The sequence below is a fragment of the Ochotona princeps genome, chromosome 4 (genome assembly GCF_030435755.1).
Source record: "Ochotona princeps isolate mOchPri1 chromosome 4, mOchPri1.hap1, whole genome shotgun sequence".
Lineage (NCBI taxonomy): Eukaryota > Metazoa > Chordata > Mammalia > Lagomorpha > Ochotonidae > Ochotona > Ochotona princeps.
In genome coordinates, this window is record NC_080835.1 from 63,185,208 (window position 1) to 63,202,048 (window position 16,841).

At 39.8% G+C, this 16,841-nt stretch overlaps 1 protein-coding gene across 1 annotated transcript in view; it reads right to left on the minus strand.

The window, feature by feature from the left end:
• Positions 1–571: 571 nt before the first annotated feature.
• The window catches only part of SYTL2 (synaptotagmin like 2), a 175,991-nt gene continuing 159,721 nt past the window's right edge, over positions 572–16,841 (minus strand). The window contains exons 16-20 of the mRNA XM_036493463.2: positions 15,498–15,668; positions 10,821–10,899; positions 4,688–4,787; positions 1,643–1,848; positions 572–836 (exon numbers count right to left, since the gene is read on the minus strand). Of these exons, the coding sequence (XP_036349356.2) occupies positions 691–836; positions 1,643–1,848; positions 4,688–4,787; positions 10,821–10,899; positions 15,498–15,668 (702 nt within the window). The 3' untranslated portion in view covers positions 572–690. The remainder of the gene's footprint in view (positions 837–1,642; positions 1,849–4,687; positions 4,788–10,820; positions 10,900–15,497; positions 15,669–16,841) is intronic.

Here is a 16,841-nt window from a genome sequence, read left to right on the forward strand (position 1 = left end):
GGCCTGATAAGTCAAGAACTGGGTTCTGCTTAATCACCAGTTGGTGGCACTAAAGTACACTGCAAACTTCCTTTAGCACTGGAAAAAGGAAAAGTAGTTTTTCAAGGCACAAATACTGCTTGTAAATTCAACTTCATTGCTGTAATATGGTATTCTGTGTTTTCTTAGCGGTTACAGAGTAAGTCATTTTATGATGGTAAAAATCCTTCTCATCTCTGATGATTTTGCTTTTTTTTTTTCCCTCCAGGAATATCTGTGTTACTTTTCTACAACCTACACATTTACAAGTCCCACAAGAGCTTGCAATAGTTATGTGGCAGGCCTTTGTAACTTTAGTACAAGATTGCAGTTTGAAACAGATAATGGCAAACTAAAATATTTGTCTGGTTAAAAAGACTCCACATGTAGCATTTTAGAGGCAGCCGTTTCTTCAAAGCAATAATGACATTTTCCTAGAATTTCTCAAATGCTTTCTTTGAATGTTGAAGTAACAAGTAAGTTACATGTTTTATTTAAATCCTTTGGACCTCATAATCAAAGACACACATGCAGGTAGACTCTTAGACTTTAACATTCTGTGTAGTATCCATTAGTGGCAAGAATTAAAAGTGAAGAGCTTTGCAATGAAGCCAGACTTTCAAGGTCAAATTCCACCTGTTCAATAGTTCTCGGGGAGGAGCTGGTGGACTTTCATTTGGAAATCTTGGCAATCAAAAGCATCCTAAGAGGCAGTGTTGCTTCAATCCAAGTGTTGGGGCTATTTACCATCTTCTCCCAGAGAGCAACTTCCTCTGACGTAGAGTCCATCCAATCTACTTCAGTCCCATAACTTTTACCTGAAAAAAAGGAACTTTTATATTTACAAAGGAAAAGATTATGGAGGGTAGGGAAGGTCATTTCCTAATCACCAGTGGAAGACAGCAAGAGTCTCAAAATCGCCAAGAGAGCAAATCTGGTACTCAATATTAGAAAGAGCTGTTAATTCATCTGAGTGGTTTCATCATGGACATCATTCCAAAAACAATAACTTCTTTTCCCATTAATGTAAAAGCTAGTTGACAAGTAGGGCCACACAGAGTTGCGAGGATTATGCATCGGACTGGATGATTTCCAAGAAAGCATTATTAAAACTTGAACATCTAGAGGCTCATTTTCAAATCTAAATTCTTTTAGTAGTTCTGTTACTTAATTTGTTAGAATATCAGCATCATCAGGGATCTTGCTAGCAACTATGTAATAGTTTGAGAATTAAATGAAATAATGCAATAAAGTAATCAGTACAGTGGCTAGTGCTCTGTAAATGTTAGTTACTATTATCCAAAGCACACCTTTTACCTTGAATGAACATAGATATTTGTCAGGGAGAGGAAGTAGTAGCAATGAAGGCTTTGGTTTTTGTATCCAGTATTCAAAATAAATTAAATTCTATAAGGACAGATGGTTCACCCTATTACTCCTTATACCTAGAGCCCTTGGCATATAGCTTGACATTTATTTATTATCCTTTAGTCATTCATTTCATTATACTTAGCAGAAGCAGATTACCTATTTTCCACAAGGAAGAGAAAACCAACAAACAAATCAATCTTTAGTGTCTCCAGAAGAATTGTGCTAATGGAGATTTAAGTTTATCAAATGTTACCTGTTCCAAAGCCAATTCGAAGACCTCCCAAGAACTGGTTGGTTAATTTATAATGGTCCCAGACAGTGAGCTCTACACAGGCTTCCGTCAGATCTTCAGGTCTGAACCCATCATACACCATGGTGTGGTTGAAAACAGGGTTGGTAGTTTTCGCTACAGCTCTTGTCTTCTGGCGACTTTTCCTACTTGTATCTGGAAGGATGGTACTATAAACAGAAGCATTATTGGGAAAGCATTATGGTAAGATAGTGAATACTTATGCTTTCAGCACACTTCAGCACAGCTATAAATATCAGTAATGGAGGGGAAAATTGTTGGGAGATGGTAGTGGTTGTTTGGGGTAGGGGTATGGTGGGGAAGCATATCATGCTAGAAAGACTTTGGACAGAGTTCACCATGCTTGGCTTGAATTCTGACTGTCATGTACTGGAATTCTCAGGAAAGTTACTGTACCCTTAAGAAACCTGTTTTGGAATATATCCAAAACACCTGTTTTATGAGAAACCAACATGCACTCCTATGTTCATAGCAGCACAATCAGTAATTGCAAAAACATGGAAGCAGCCAAAATGCCCATCAGCAGAGGATTGGATAAGAAAGCTATGGTTCATCTACTCCATGGAATACTACTCAGCTATTAAAAAAAACAAAATGCAGTTCTTTGTGGCCAAATGGGCCAAACCGGAAACCATAATGCTAAGGGAAATGAGCCAATCCCAAAAGGTTAAATACCACATGTTTGCCTTAATTTAAGATGATATGATGTTATGTATAACATGTTATATTATGTTATGTTATGTATGTTATATGTTGTGTATAAACTAAAATTGAAATGTCAGCAAGGTGGTCACAGAATGTGGTTAAGAACTCGCATTTATTTTTAACATATTGGTTACTCATTACTATGTCAATTAATTCCATAATGATGTAAATTTTTGCTGATGGTATGTTGGAGCTTTTAATTGATCGGGATGATACTGTGCTGGCTCTGTCTTCAAACCAGAGAGGGTCTACCTAAGAAGCCGTTGAACTTGACTGGACAATAAGATGCTGGACTCTAGGTTTGGTATATGCTTGCAATGAGGGAATCTCAACTGAACTTGAACTGTGGTTATGCAACAAGGTGGAGGAATCCACCATGGTGGGAGGGTTTGGGGAGGGGTGGGGAGAATCCAAGTACCTATGAAACTGTGTCACATAATACAATGTAATTAATGAATAAAAAAATAAAAATAAAAAATAAATCAACAAAAAAAATTGGAATAGTGATGCTTGATGTCATAGGTTGACATTAGAGTTAAATAACATGCAAAACACTTGTTCTGTGTCTACATTTAATAAGTTCTTAATATGGCAGCAATTGCTTGAGGACTTCCTTAGCATATGCAGGCAGAACCCATGCTTGATTACCTACAATATTACCTAAGGAATTAGTGCTATATAGAATTTTAAAATATCTTACTAATCAGCTAGATTTGACTTTAAGAATAAATTACAGGGTCTGATGCTTTGGTGTAGTACGCTAAGCCTCTGCCTATCACATCATCCCATATGGGTACTGACTTGTGTCCTGGCTGCTCCACTTGTAATTAGTTTCCTGTTTACAGCCTGGGGAAGCATTGGAGCATGAGTCGAGTCCTTAGGTTCTTGCGCCACTGTGGGAAACCTGAAGCAAGCTCCTGGCTTCAGATCAGCCCAGCTCCGGCTGTTGTGGCCCTTTGAGGAGTGAACCAGTGGATGGGAAATCTGTCTCTGTAACTTTGCTGTTTAAATTTTATTTATTTTTTTAAAGATTTATTCATTTTTATTACAGCCAGATATACACAGAGGAGGAGAGACAGAGAGGAAGATCTTCCATCCGATGATTCACTCCCCAAGTGAGCTGCAACGGGCCGATGCGCGCCGATCCGAAGCCAGGAGCCAGGAACCTCTTCCAGGTCTCCCACGCGGGTGCAGTGTTGCAATGCATTGGGCTGTCCTCAACTGCTTTCCCAGGCCACAAGCAGGGAGCTGGATGGGAAGTGGAGCTGCCGGGATTAGAACCGGCGCCCATATGGGATCCCGGGGCTTTCAAGGCGAGGACTTTAGCCGCTAGGCCACGCCGCCAGGCCCTGTTTAAATTTTAAAAAATCTTTAAAAATAATTAATTACATATTTTCATAACCACTTAAGTTTTATTTTGATAATTATTGAATGAACTTTAACTGATTGTGTTGCTTGTTTAAGGCAAGCTCTAAGAGCAGTCTTGGAATAAAAGACTGACCTTATGTTAATATTACTGGTTAGTATGTATGAAGATCAGGTATAGGAAAATCATAAATATTGCCACTTATATTTAACAATATGTAGCATGTTTGAAAAGCTACAATAATCTCTGGTAGAAACTATTTAGCTAAAAGTAGTCAGAGGTACCCAAACTATCTTAAGCTCTTACAAGCTAACTTTTAGTAGGCATTTATTTAGCAAATCATTTTTCAAATATTGGCAATATGAGGTCAAGGCCCTTTACAAATGAGCCACAAAAGAAGTGGGATAAGGAAAAGCAGGAATTCATGTTCTACAAAGGAATCAAGTAGTACAGTATCCTACCATTAGAAACTATGTACTTTTTAAAAGATATATATATATATAAATTAATTTTTGAAAAATTATATACTTGAAAAGCAGAAAGAGAATTTCCATGTGCTGATTCACTCCCCACTGCTAACAACTGTGACTGTGCCAGGCGGAAGCCAGGAAGTAGGAACTCTGTATAGGTCTCCTCCAAGTGTGGTAAGGACCCAAATACTTGAGCCAACTGCCTCCCAGGGTGTGCATTAGCAAGAAGCTGGAGTCAGAAGTAGAGACAGAACTCAAATCCAGACACTTTGATATGGGATGTAGGTGTTCATGTTACAGATTCCTCTAATTCATATCTCCAGTGTTTCTAGTAAATTCACTTAAATTATGACTGATGGGTTTAAGCATCACAGACAGAACTAAAATCAACCAGCAAAGGCTAGGCTCTAGCAGGACTACAGAAGGCAGAGTCATCAATGCTGTTACCATTTAACAAAAGAATTTAGATGGTTCCCCCTTAGTAGTGGTAGATCAAGGCATTCTTTCACCCAAATGTGTACTTCTCCAGTTGTAGGAAGCTTTTTACCTGTAACAGAAAAAGGACAGTAAATTTTACTGCTTTTCCCTCTTAGCAATACCACATCCCAAGCCATTGTCTAAAAATACTGATTGAGGGATACTAGCTAGTGCTTAGAGATATTATCCCAACTGATCAAATCTTTACATTCTTTTTAAAAAACACATTTATCTTTTTTAAATTAAATTTTATTTTTTATTATGTTCACATAGTTGAAAAAGATGCAGGACCATATAGACCACTGATCAGGGTGGGGAAGGGTTGAGGATTGGGTGAAAGCGGGTGAGATCATCTCCAAATTTTCTTTTTCTTCCTCTTGTATGCAAGGGAAGGGAGGAGAGAAGGGAAGAAACTGCATCCAGCATCTCAACCACATCAGTAACTGGGGATGGAGAATGGCTACCCGATATCATTCCAGAGTCCCTGATGTGGAGCATGCTCCAAGGGTTCTGCTCCAATGGTTTCAATAGTTCTGAAATGCTGTCAATCTTGCCAATCCAAGGATGAGAAAATCCTTCCAAGGATTGTTGGTTGACACAATCCACCTTAGAGTCTCCATTGATCCAGATATTTGATGTCAATGCTTGGCAGGGGAAGTTGTCCAATTTGTTTGGCCCTCCATCCTCTGCTATGGTACCAGAAGTCCTCTGCAGGTCCCAATAGACTGCCATCATCCATGTGCATCTGGACCTCCCATCCACTCTGTCTTAGCCACTGAGGAGACCCAGTTCTGACACATGCACTCCTTGGTCAAACAACAGATCCTATGATTCTCCCTATGCTTGGGTTTTGAGTCCAGCAGCTCAGTTGGGGGAATCCTCAAAGAAATCTTGTCTGAGGTGATCCCAGACCTGACTCATGTTGTGTGCTTACCTGTATGGGGTCCGGCTCAATCTGTCACCCACATCAGCCTACTCACACATTGATGGTTGCAGGTGTTGGGTCAGTTCTGTTTCCAACCCCATCTTATGCAAACTATAAGGATGCTATGGCCCAGCCTGGCCCATCTCAACCCAGCCCACTACATACTTGGCCCTCATACACTCTTGTGGTAGCTGCAGTCTAGTCGGAGACACCCCCAATAATTCCCACAGACCCATCCCCAGCTCTAGTTTCTTTGCATGCCAGCATATGCAGCAGATTGGTCTAGTCTGCCCCTTGTGCCATTCAGCTCTTGTACACATCAGTGGGCACTGAAGTCTAGCTCAACCCAACTGACTCAATGCTCATCCAATGGGTGCTAGATCCCTGACCAGTCTGCCCCCATCCCTGGTTCATGCAAACTAGTAGATATGATACCCTACCCTGGCATGACCCACACTCCAGCCTGGCTCCTGCACATGCCAGTGGGATAAGGTTGGCCTAGCCCTGCCCTGTCTGTTCCCTTCCAGATCCAACCCATACATTTGCCGATGAGTGGAACTGCCTTACCTTGCTTGGCCTGACCAACAGGCAGGCCTGTATCACATGCTCACCAGTGGAAGCTATACATTTATATTCCTCCACCAGACCCACTCCAAGACCCAGATCTCCTTTATGGCAGTAGGTGTTAGGTCCCTGCCTGGCATACTCAGCCTTTGTATGAACTGGTGGATGCTGCAATCTGGCCTGCCCCATACCTTCTTCTTGGGTGCACCAATGGGTGCTGCAAACTGGACCAATCCAGCCTGCTCCCACCCCCAGTATCCATTAGTGTTAGTGGGTCCCATTGTCATGCTTAACTCAGCCCTTCAACACCTCGAGTTCTTGACTGAACCAGCTGAAATTGCAATTCCACTGGGGTAGACCCACATATCCCCAACAGAATTTGCTGCCAAACCTGGTTCTCTTGTATGCTGCCTTGTGTCATGGCTCAGTTTAACATTACCCAACCTATGCTACGACATTCACTGGTGGGTATTGTGGCCCTAGCTTTAGTGTGCACTGTTGGGTGGTGGTTGGTGGTGGTCCATACCAACCAGCCAAGCTCAGATCTCCCATGTGGGTGTGAGCATCAGTCTGACCCAGAAAAGTCATCCAGCTTCCCTCCTCCAAATCATTGTCTTAGCCCCCTTACTTATCTGCAAGTACAGTGGTCTTGTCTGTGAAAGTCCTTCAGAAGTTATTCCTTACATGCAATATACTCCCTCAGAAGTCCTCCCTTAAGTGCATCCCATCACCTCCTTCCCTAAGCAATCCATAGTCCCTGTGCCTGAGAAAGCATGCATTCCCCAGCCCAGTCTTCTGAAGCCCATTCTTCCAATGGTGTGGTGTGTTGGCCTGGAGCTCTGACCACCCACTAGGGTCCCAAGCTCCTGGCATGTGTGTTGGCCTGGGACCTTATCCCGCTGCCCACCCCAAGATCCAAACTCATTCAAAGCTCCCCAAGCCCAGTCCACCAGCAAACCATGCCAGCATTGCTAACCTAGGGCTCTCCCCTCACCTCCCTTTACCCTACCCAGGATCATGCATGTGAAGACATCCCCTGGCTTGCTCCACCTGCCTGGACATGAGCCTCAAGGTCCCCTCATGCCTCCACTGGTGCCATCCCCAGGCTCCCTGCAAGTCCACACCTCCAGCTCCCCGTGAGCCTGGCACCCATTCCAGTGCTAAATCCATATGCTCTTAATCAGGCTTTTCATAGATTGGCCACAGTGAACTCAGATATCTCTATAAAAATAGCACATATGACCCCAGCTGTACGCAATTGACTAGGTTACTTTGTACCTTGGCAAATGTTACATGCTGTGAGAAAAGTATCCTGGTTAATGCATATGTGTGATCCAGGTGTTGGAGATGAGCTGGGCTGGGCCAGTCCACAGTACACACTGGGTTGGAGTGCTACATCTGGCAGTTCATATGATAGCTGGGGGTGGGCTAGGCTGGGCCAGGCTGCTGTACCTGTTGGTGAAAGCTGGGTTGGTTGGGGAAGGGGCAGCCCAGGCTGAGCCAGAGTGTAGCACCTACTGCAAAAATCCTGAGACTAGAGGCAGGCCATCTCAGACTGGGCCACAGCACATGCTGGCATACACAAGATCCAGAGCTGGGAGTGGACTGGTTAGGGAAGCTTGGGGACTCTCTTGCTAGGCTGTTGATTCTGCTAGAAAGCATGAGAATTGAGATTAGAGGTAGGCCAGCTGGACCAAGTTACAGCACCCACTGGCAAGTGCCAGGACTTTGGTGAGAGTCATGTCAGGTTGGACTGCAGTACCTCCTGGCAGATGCAAGATCTGGGCCTGGGAGCAGACCTGGTTGGGGAAATGTGGGCACTCCCCTGATGGGCTAACTACTGCTGGTGAACATAAGAGTCAAGTTTGGGGACAAGTCAGGCTAGTCATGACAGTAGCACCCATTGGGCATATGTGTGGACTGGGTCTGGAGGCAGACCAAGCTGAGCTAAGCTGCAGCACCATGGGTGTGCACAAGAGCCACATGTGATGTAGAACAGTTGGGGGTAGGCTGCAGTATATGCCAGCACAGGGGAAAACTGAGGCTAGGGTCAAGCTTGGTGGGGGTTATTGTGGTAGCCCGGACTAAGCTGCTACACCTGCTGGTGTGTATTAAGACTGAGCCTGTGGTGGGCTGGGCTAGGCTAGATTACAGCACACATCAGTTCTCATGAGAGATGGGATTGGGGGTGGAAGTGATCAGGCAGCTGCATCCATAGGGATATGCATTGGCTGGTGCAGATAACAGAATGAACCTGACCCTGAACTGACTCGTGCACTCAAAAATCAAGTCTGAAGTCACCCCAGGCAAAGTTTCTTGGGGGATTCTCCAACTAGGCTGCTGGACTCAAATCCTAGCCCCAAGGAGAATCACAATATATGTGGTCTGACCTTGGAATGCATGTATTGGGACTAGGCTTCCTTAGTTGCTGATGTTTGTGCAGTAGACAGCATGGCCAGATGCACATTGGGGACCTGACAGCCAGCTCATCTAGGCGAGCAGGAGATATGCAATGCTTTGTCAGAGAACAGAAAGCAGAACAGATTAGATCACTCTCCTGGCCAAGCTTTGCAACATGTTCCTGGGCCTGTAGATACATCAAGGTAGACCTGGTCAGCCAATAGACCTTAGAAACATTTTCTCAACCTGCTGCAATGAAGCCAATGATGTCTCAGAACTACAAAAACCACTCAAGAATAACATCCTTGGAACACTCTTCTCCACATCCGGGTCTCTAAGGCATAATCAAAGGACAGTACCTTATCCCGGATGTCAACGTAGAATGACAGCAAGGAGTGGTCCCCTCACTTACCCCACATGAGGACACAGGAAAAAAACTGAAACGTTTGCCCCATCTATCTTGCTCTGTACCTTGATCCTTCCCACTCTAATCAGAGACCCACATGGTGTGGATCCCTCTCAACTATGCAAAAATTATCAAAAATAAAATAAAATAGATTTAAAAACACATATGATCCATCCAAATTCAGAGTATTACATCATTAGTTCGGGGGTTTGTTTGGTTCAACATTAACAGATGTCAGGGATATGAATCATATTTATAATTATATTTAAAATATGAAATGTATATATACCTTTCAAACATGAATATCAATGCCAGTTGGTACTAATAAAATATATTTAAGTATAAGTTAACCTAAACAAATATTGGGTCAGGTGTAGTCTCTCCTCTTATTTAAAGTCATTACACAATTACAGGAATATTATATGTGCACAACTAATAGTTGATACTGTGGACAGGGAACTGTTAGAAATTGGCTTAGTTTGAAGTTATTCTCTAGGTTTGGGCCAAATGGACAGGGGGATGTTATCAGGTTTTTCTAACTGGGTTAACTTAGTCAACAAAATACTACTTAATGAGCATCTGTTATGTGCTGATTCTGTTAGTAATATCATTAGATATAAAAGAAAGACAAGAAATTATCTATGTCCTTGAGAAATGTTTGTAGTCAAGGTGGAGTGAATAAACCATAAAAACATAAAATGTAACATAGGATGAAATGTCCAGATATTATTGCAGTATTCTAGAAGATGGCATGATCAGAGAAGGTTAATAAAATCAGGATTTTTATTTTAAAAAATGACTAGGGAAGCTACTCCAGGAAAGTGAAACAATATGAGCAGAAACCCAGACAAGGTGAAGTTCATCACAACACATTCTTCCAACGTCTACTACCAAGTGATACTGGAGAGAACTGGAACAGGGGCTGGCAGAATGACTGTATTTGGCCATGAACAATGAAAGAATGTGCCTTACAGAAGACTCAGGAGTCCCAAGACGGCAACAGTTTGGCCTCGAGACATACTTTGCCTAACCTTGGATTCCTTTTTAAACTCAATTAGAATGTCTTTCACAAAGATTCTTACAGAGGATAATCTGTGGAGCTATCTGGGAAGTGGGGTTGAAAGCGGACCGGTGTTAATTCCCTGCCTCTCTCTGGTTCCTTGACTGGGCTGAAGGAGGTCTAATATCAACGACACACTTGGTAATCTCAAGGAAAAGTATTACTTCCTAATGAGTGGAAGACCAGTGAATTCTTCCAATTCTGATCATGAAGAACACTCAAGTTCCTTTCTTATCACAGCAGTATTAATGTGCTCAAAATATGATGACAAGGAAGGCTATTTACACTGTACATATTCAGAATTTTTGGACAGTGCGGTGAAAATGAAAGCAAGATCTATAAACTAAGCTGCCTCAAAAATTGAGGAGAGAGAGAAAGAGAGAAAAATTTCTCTTACAGAATGGTGGTTATGAAGGAAAAGAAGACTTATTGCTTAATGAGTACGTTTTTCAGATTTGTAAGATGAAAAAGCTCTAGGGATCTATTTCACAAATAGAAATGTGCAAATATTTAACACTACTGATCTGTGCACTTAAGGTTGTTTTAAAATTATACATGTTTTAACCATAAATTTAAAATGCAAATTTTCTAGTTTACAACTGTGAGTTCATTTATTGGGTCTACACAATTACTAACTTAGGTTTGTTTAGAACTTCACCTTTTAAAATATGGTATAGCCTCAAATGAATCCTTGATGAGAAGAGGTATAACGCAAGGGCGTGTATTTAGATAGAGAATCGTCACATACCGGGTGTGGGCTCTGGAACGTACTGGAGAGCTAGCTTCATCTCACCTCTGTTTTCTGCTTCAATGGCAACAGGTGCAGTCTGAAAAATGAAGGGATGTCATCAGAAATCAGACACTCTTGTTTTCCTGTTTGTTGATATTCTGTTAAGAGATCATATTTGTCTATCTTCTGGGACTGTCCCAAATTAAAATCTCCCACAGTATCAGCGCTAAACAAGTTTCTTTGGCATTTAGGAGAGCTATTTGGTATGTTTTGGAAAAACTTGCAGGGTATACAGAAATCATTCAAAGTCAGTAAGGAAATTGGAATAATAAACATATCTAAGAATATTCTGGGATGTTTTATCATATGTATTTTCAGATATGTATTTCATATGTATTTTCATCATACATATTTTCATAAGAAAATACATGCATTCTGTTAGTTATCCAACTCTCACATTAAAATTTATTTCATATTATGTCTTTGAAGGAATATGAAAATAAAAGTAGAAAGAGAAGAAGAAGAGAAAAAGCCAAATCCTACATTTTCAAAGCTGCCAATATTATTATTTTAGAGCAAATTCATGGAACTTTGAAAGAGTAACAGTGACTGAACAATAATTTTTAAATGTGTACCTATTGTTTTCAATCATAAAAGTGATAATTTTCCTTTCACATTATGATTATTTAGAGCCTTATTTCTTTTAAAAATATTCATTTAGGGCCTGGTGCTATAGTGTAATGGTTAAGGTCCTCGCCTTGAACGCGCCAGGATCCCATATGGGCACTGGTTCTGATCCCGGCAGCTCCACTTCCCATCCAGCTCCCTGCTTGTGACCTGAGAGAGCAGTCGAGGATAGCCCAAAGCTTTGGGACCCTGCTCCTGCATGGGAGACCCGGAAAGAAGTTCCTGGCTCTTGGCTTTTGGATCAGCACAGCACTGGCCGTTGCGGTCACTCGGGGAGTGAATCATTGGATGGAGGATCTTCCTCTCTGTCTCTCCTCCTCTCTGTACATCTGCCTTTCCAATAAAATTAATAAATATTAAGGAAATTCATTTAATTGAAAGGCAAGTGATAGAGAGAGACACCAAAAAATGAGATCTTTCATCTACTGGTTCATTCCTTAAATGCCTATCACAACTGGGCTTTGGCCAGGCCAAAGCCAGAATTCCATCTAGGTTTCTTATCCTCTGTCATCTCACAGGCATATTAACAGGAGCTGCATTAGAAGCTCTAAGTAGCTAGGTCTTGAAGCAGATACTGACATGGAAAGTAGATGCCCCAACTGACAGCTTAACCTATTGTGATATGGTACTCACTTCCCCCCAGACACTTATTTCTTAACATGGTCATACTCCAGAAATGTACTGGGAGCCAGTTAAAAATGAGATGCTTTAGACATCTTCTGAAGAACTCAAATCTAGGTGGTCTCAGGCAGGGCTAGATATCAGTGCTTCAAATAATTTTGATGCAACATTTGAGGACTATTTCTTTAATGGCATTGTATAGAAACTAAAATAATGGTTTATATTAAGCATTTCTAGCTATGATGGACTATCTTGGACTACGTTCATCCTTACACCAAAATCAACAAAAGCAATTAAAACAAAATCAGTTTGAAGGTGCTGAGGATTATAAGGACAAACAGGATTCAAGTGGATAGGATCTTAGAGCCTGATATTGTTCTATGAATTTCTCATCGAGGCATTAGCTGATTTTAAGTAGTGCCAAACTGACAGCACAAAAAGCCTGGCAGAATGATAGTGGTAAGCTGAGCAGGGCTTTTAGCGATCTCATGGGGCTTGGAGGCAAAAAGGAGTCATGGTGATCCAAAGAGCAACACAGGAAAAACACTCTATATGACTCTCAAAATATGGTCCTCAGGGGCTGGGGTTGTTGGGGCTGCAACCTGTAATACTGATGGCTCACTTGAGTGCCCTTGAGTTCCAGCTGTTCCACTTCCATTTCATGTCCCTGTAATGTGCCTTGGAAAGCAGAAGATGTACCAAGTACGTAGGCTAATGGCCACTCAAATGAGAGAAGCAGATGGAGTTCCAAGCTCATGGCTCAGACTGGTTCCAGCCTCATCTCATTGTGCTCATTTGGAGAGTGAATCAACAAATGAAGGTAGAAGGAGTGTGTTCAAATAAATAAAATAAATCTTTTTTAAAAATTCATTGTTCCCAGACCAGGAACATTAGTATTTCCTGGGGACCTGTGAAAAAAGCATATTTTGAAGCCCAGATCTTAATGAATCAGAGACTTCGGGAATGGTGGAGGAGAAAAAGTGAGAATTTGCATTTAACAAGTCTTTCAGCTGAATCAAATGCATGCTGAAAATTTGAGAACTTCCTCCTTAGAATTTTAATTGTAATCCCTGAAGGGCCATGATGTAGAAACATGGGCAAAAATAAATCTAGACTAGCCACATGAAAATGAAATTTGAGCTTTAAGTTTGTCTATTCCCAGACTAGATTAAAGGTGGTCTGTTTGTCAAAAGCATAAGTAAAGCCTGTCAAGTAGTCACCAGAAGTTTTTCATATGCAGTACTTCACATGTGATAAAAAATGAACATGCATACCAACAAATGATAATCAATTTTTTTTAAAAAAGCATGACAAGTTCCTAAATGTTAAACATACTAGAATTTTCAGATATATATTGTAAATAATTCTTATGCTTATTACATTTACAATGTTAAGATACAGAATTTTAGGATAAAAATAGAATAAAAAGAGAATCAAATGAAAATCTAACTCTGAAAAATAAGGTTTTTATTGTAAATGGGTTTAAGCTATATATGGTGAATACAGGCATTTGGCCCAGCAGTTTAGCTGCTGGTTAAGACGGTATTTTTTCAGTACTTGGATTGCCTGGGTTGAAGTCCTTGCCCCATCTCCCAATTCCATCTGTTCTGCTAACGCAGCAAATGGGGGCTCAAGTAGTTACATCCTTGCCACTCAAATGGGAGATGTGTTTTGAGTTCCTAGCTCCAAGATTTGGCCCAATATAGTCTTAACCATTATAGGCATTTGGGAAAAAAAAACCTAGCATTTGGGAGACACTACTTCCCTTCCCTGCTTTCTTTACCTTCTCCTCTGAAAAACAAACCAACCAGCTACTTATTGTCCAGTCGGGCCCATTTGACCACAAAGAACTGCATTTCGTTTTTTAAAAAAAAAATTTAGAAAACTAAAACAAACAAACCAACCAACCAACCAGACACCAGACTACAGATGGTTTTAACAGTAATACATTAGACACACATGGCAGCAAAAAGTAGGAAAAAAAGTAGCTTGAAGCATAAGAAAAAAAAAAGAATTTACAGTTTTAGGAAACAGTCTTGGAGATGTATGAGACAGAGTAAGAAGGTTTAACATGCATGTCATTCGGAAGTTCCAGAAGTAGAGGAGAATAGTGGCAAAAAACAGTATTTCAAGAAAAAATTGCTAAGAATTTTCCAGAAGTTGATGAAAGAGTTTATAAACCCCAAAGCAGATAAACACAAAGAAAACTACATGGAGGCTCATTATAGTAAAACTGTCAGAAATTAATGACAAAACAAGAAATAAAACACTGTTTACATAATATTGAAAGAATGTAATAATACAATAATCAGCTAATTCCAAATAAGGTAGTTATAGAAGAAAAATAAGGCAAGCTTTAAGATATAATACTTGGACCTAAATACAGATATGTCAACAATTACATTAAGTGAAAATGAGGGAAATGATTATTTAATGATAACTAAGAGATAGCTTCAGACAGGAGAAAAAAAAAAGCTATTACTTATAAGAAGCAAGCGGAGCTATACTAATATGAGGAGTATTCAAAAAACTTATGGAAAATGCAGTATCAATTTTAAATTTTATGTCAAAAATTTTATGTCATTATTTATGAACTTTTTAAAGTATTATAGACAAAAATTTTAAGGGAAGAAGTATTACAAAGCATAAGAAAGCCTGTTTCAAAATGATAAAAAGGTCAATTCATCAAGAAAATAAAACAATGCTAACTGTATATATCCTTAACAATTTTATTATAATAAGAGATATATCTATAATATCTTAGTAATTAATAGTATGCACAGACATTAAATCAGTTAGGATATGTACAAAGGTACTTCGCATTCATATAAAAAGCGCAAAACATTCATAGAAAAATGGAATTAAATATAGGCTTATTTGGTCCCAAAAAACTTTTGAAATCCATGCCTTGTTTCTTTATAATATCCATTTTCCACAGACTTGTTGAAGTTCCCTTATCTGCATGCATCTCAAAAGTCACTTTTGTAGCAATACTGCCTTTCAATTTCATTTTCCATGAATTTGAAGTATTCTCATGAAAGATCTGAGTAATCATTGTTGACCTAATTGGTATACAAAGGACGTTACTCCAAACATTACAAAATGGACTGTCAAGTAACACACGGAAGATTTATCAAAATTTGACAGTATTGTAGGCCTGAATTTCAAAACGCTGAATTCTTTAAAAGAACTTTTTGAAATCTCTGAAACCTTGCGTTAAATGACTGACATTTCCACTCTTTGTTCACTTGAATGTATGTGTAAGCCAACTGTCATTGAAAATGATACCAAACTGACCAGCACTCTTGATTCAAATGTAGTTACAGATTTTCCTGCATACCAGACCCCAAGCCAACCAACTAACCCAAGTAGAAACTCCGAACTTACCTTCCGCTTCAGAGGATACCACTGTAATTGTTTATTTTGTTTGTTGTCCCAATCCCATGTATCCAAATCAAGTTCCACCTCCCCTAGGAAACTATTGCGCTTAAAAGTATCTCGATGCCAAACAGAGAGGTTCAACTTCTGGGTCTTTAAAACATGCTTCTCGATTTTATACTGCATTTCAGAAAAGAACATTAAGATGATAAATAGCATTACTTTATGCCAAAGTTATGACACTGAGATGATGATAAAACTTACCTAGTAGACCAGAGTTTCTTGCCTGTTAGGTCTCAACTCTCAGAAAAGTTGTAAAGTCATTTTATTCTAAGTGTCTTATTTCACAGAGCTAAAAATCCACCTTTCACAAAAGTTAGTTTTCTCCTCCACTCCCCAGCCCTGGAAAAACATACTATAGCTTAAATACCATAGCTGGTAATGGCTTTCTAAAAACAAAAGCCATTATTCTTAGACTAGATAAAGCATATATAAAATTCAGGCTAAAAAAAAACCCCATGAGTAAAATGTAATACAACTGTCTCTTTCTAACTGAGGACAAGGTATTTTAAAATAGGCTTGATTTTTTTTTACAGTAGTTTTAGTTTCACAACAAAAGTGAGTATAAGTAGTATATACCATGGCCCTTACACATGTACACCTCCCCTATTATCAGCGTGCTACAAAAACAGTTTTGAAAAATGATAAACTTGTTTTTCCTGTGTCATATGGCCAAGAAGAAAAGACTTCCATCTCAAATACAGTCAATTCTTGATTACATATAATTCTAGAAAAGACAACAATGCTTCTAGTCTAAAAATAATCTCTATTTGGCTGTAGTATATAGGAACTGAGTGTTTATTTTAGTTATAACAAAACTACCTTTCTATTAGCTTACCATTTAAATTAGCTTGCTTTTTCTGAGTAGAGTTGAATAACTAGAAATAGCTAGGCACTGGAGTATAGAATAGTCCAACAAAAATGAAATAGTTACTAAAGAAAATCTACAAGCTAGCTAATTTACCCATGGGTGACTGAGAGTTGATTAAGTGCTTCTTCTTTTCCCAAAGAATCAAACACTTGGACAGAATTTTCAGAGAATGAGCATTTTTATATCCTTAGTTTTAAATGACCTGTCACTCTTAAGTAAGCCTGGTAAACATATGAGTAAGGTATACTTTCCAATCATCAGTTGGATCACCTATTTTTTCCAACAGATGCTTTTGAGTACCTACCTGCATACTCTACTGAGTCAAAATGGTAAATGTGTGTTCAGCACTTCATATATACATATTCTTTCAATGTTCACAACTACTGAGTTCGGTAGATAAACCCGATTAATGTCTCCCGTGT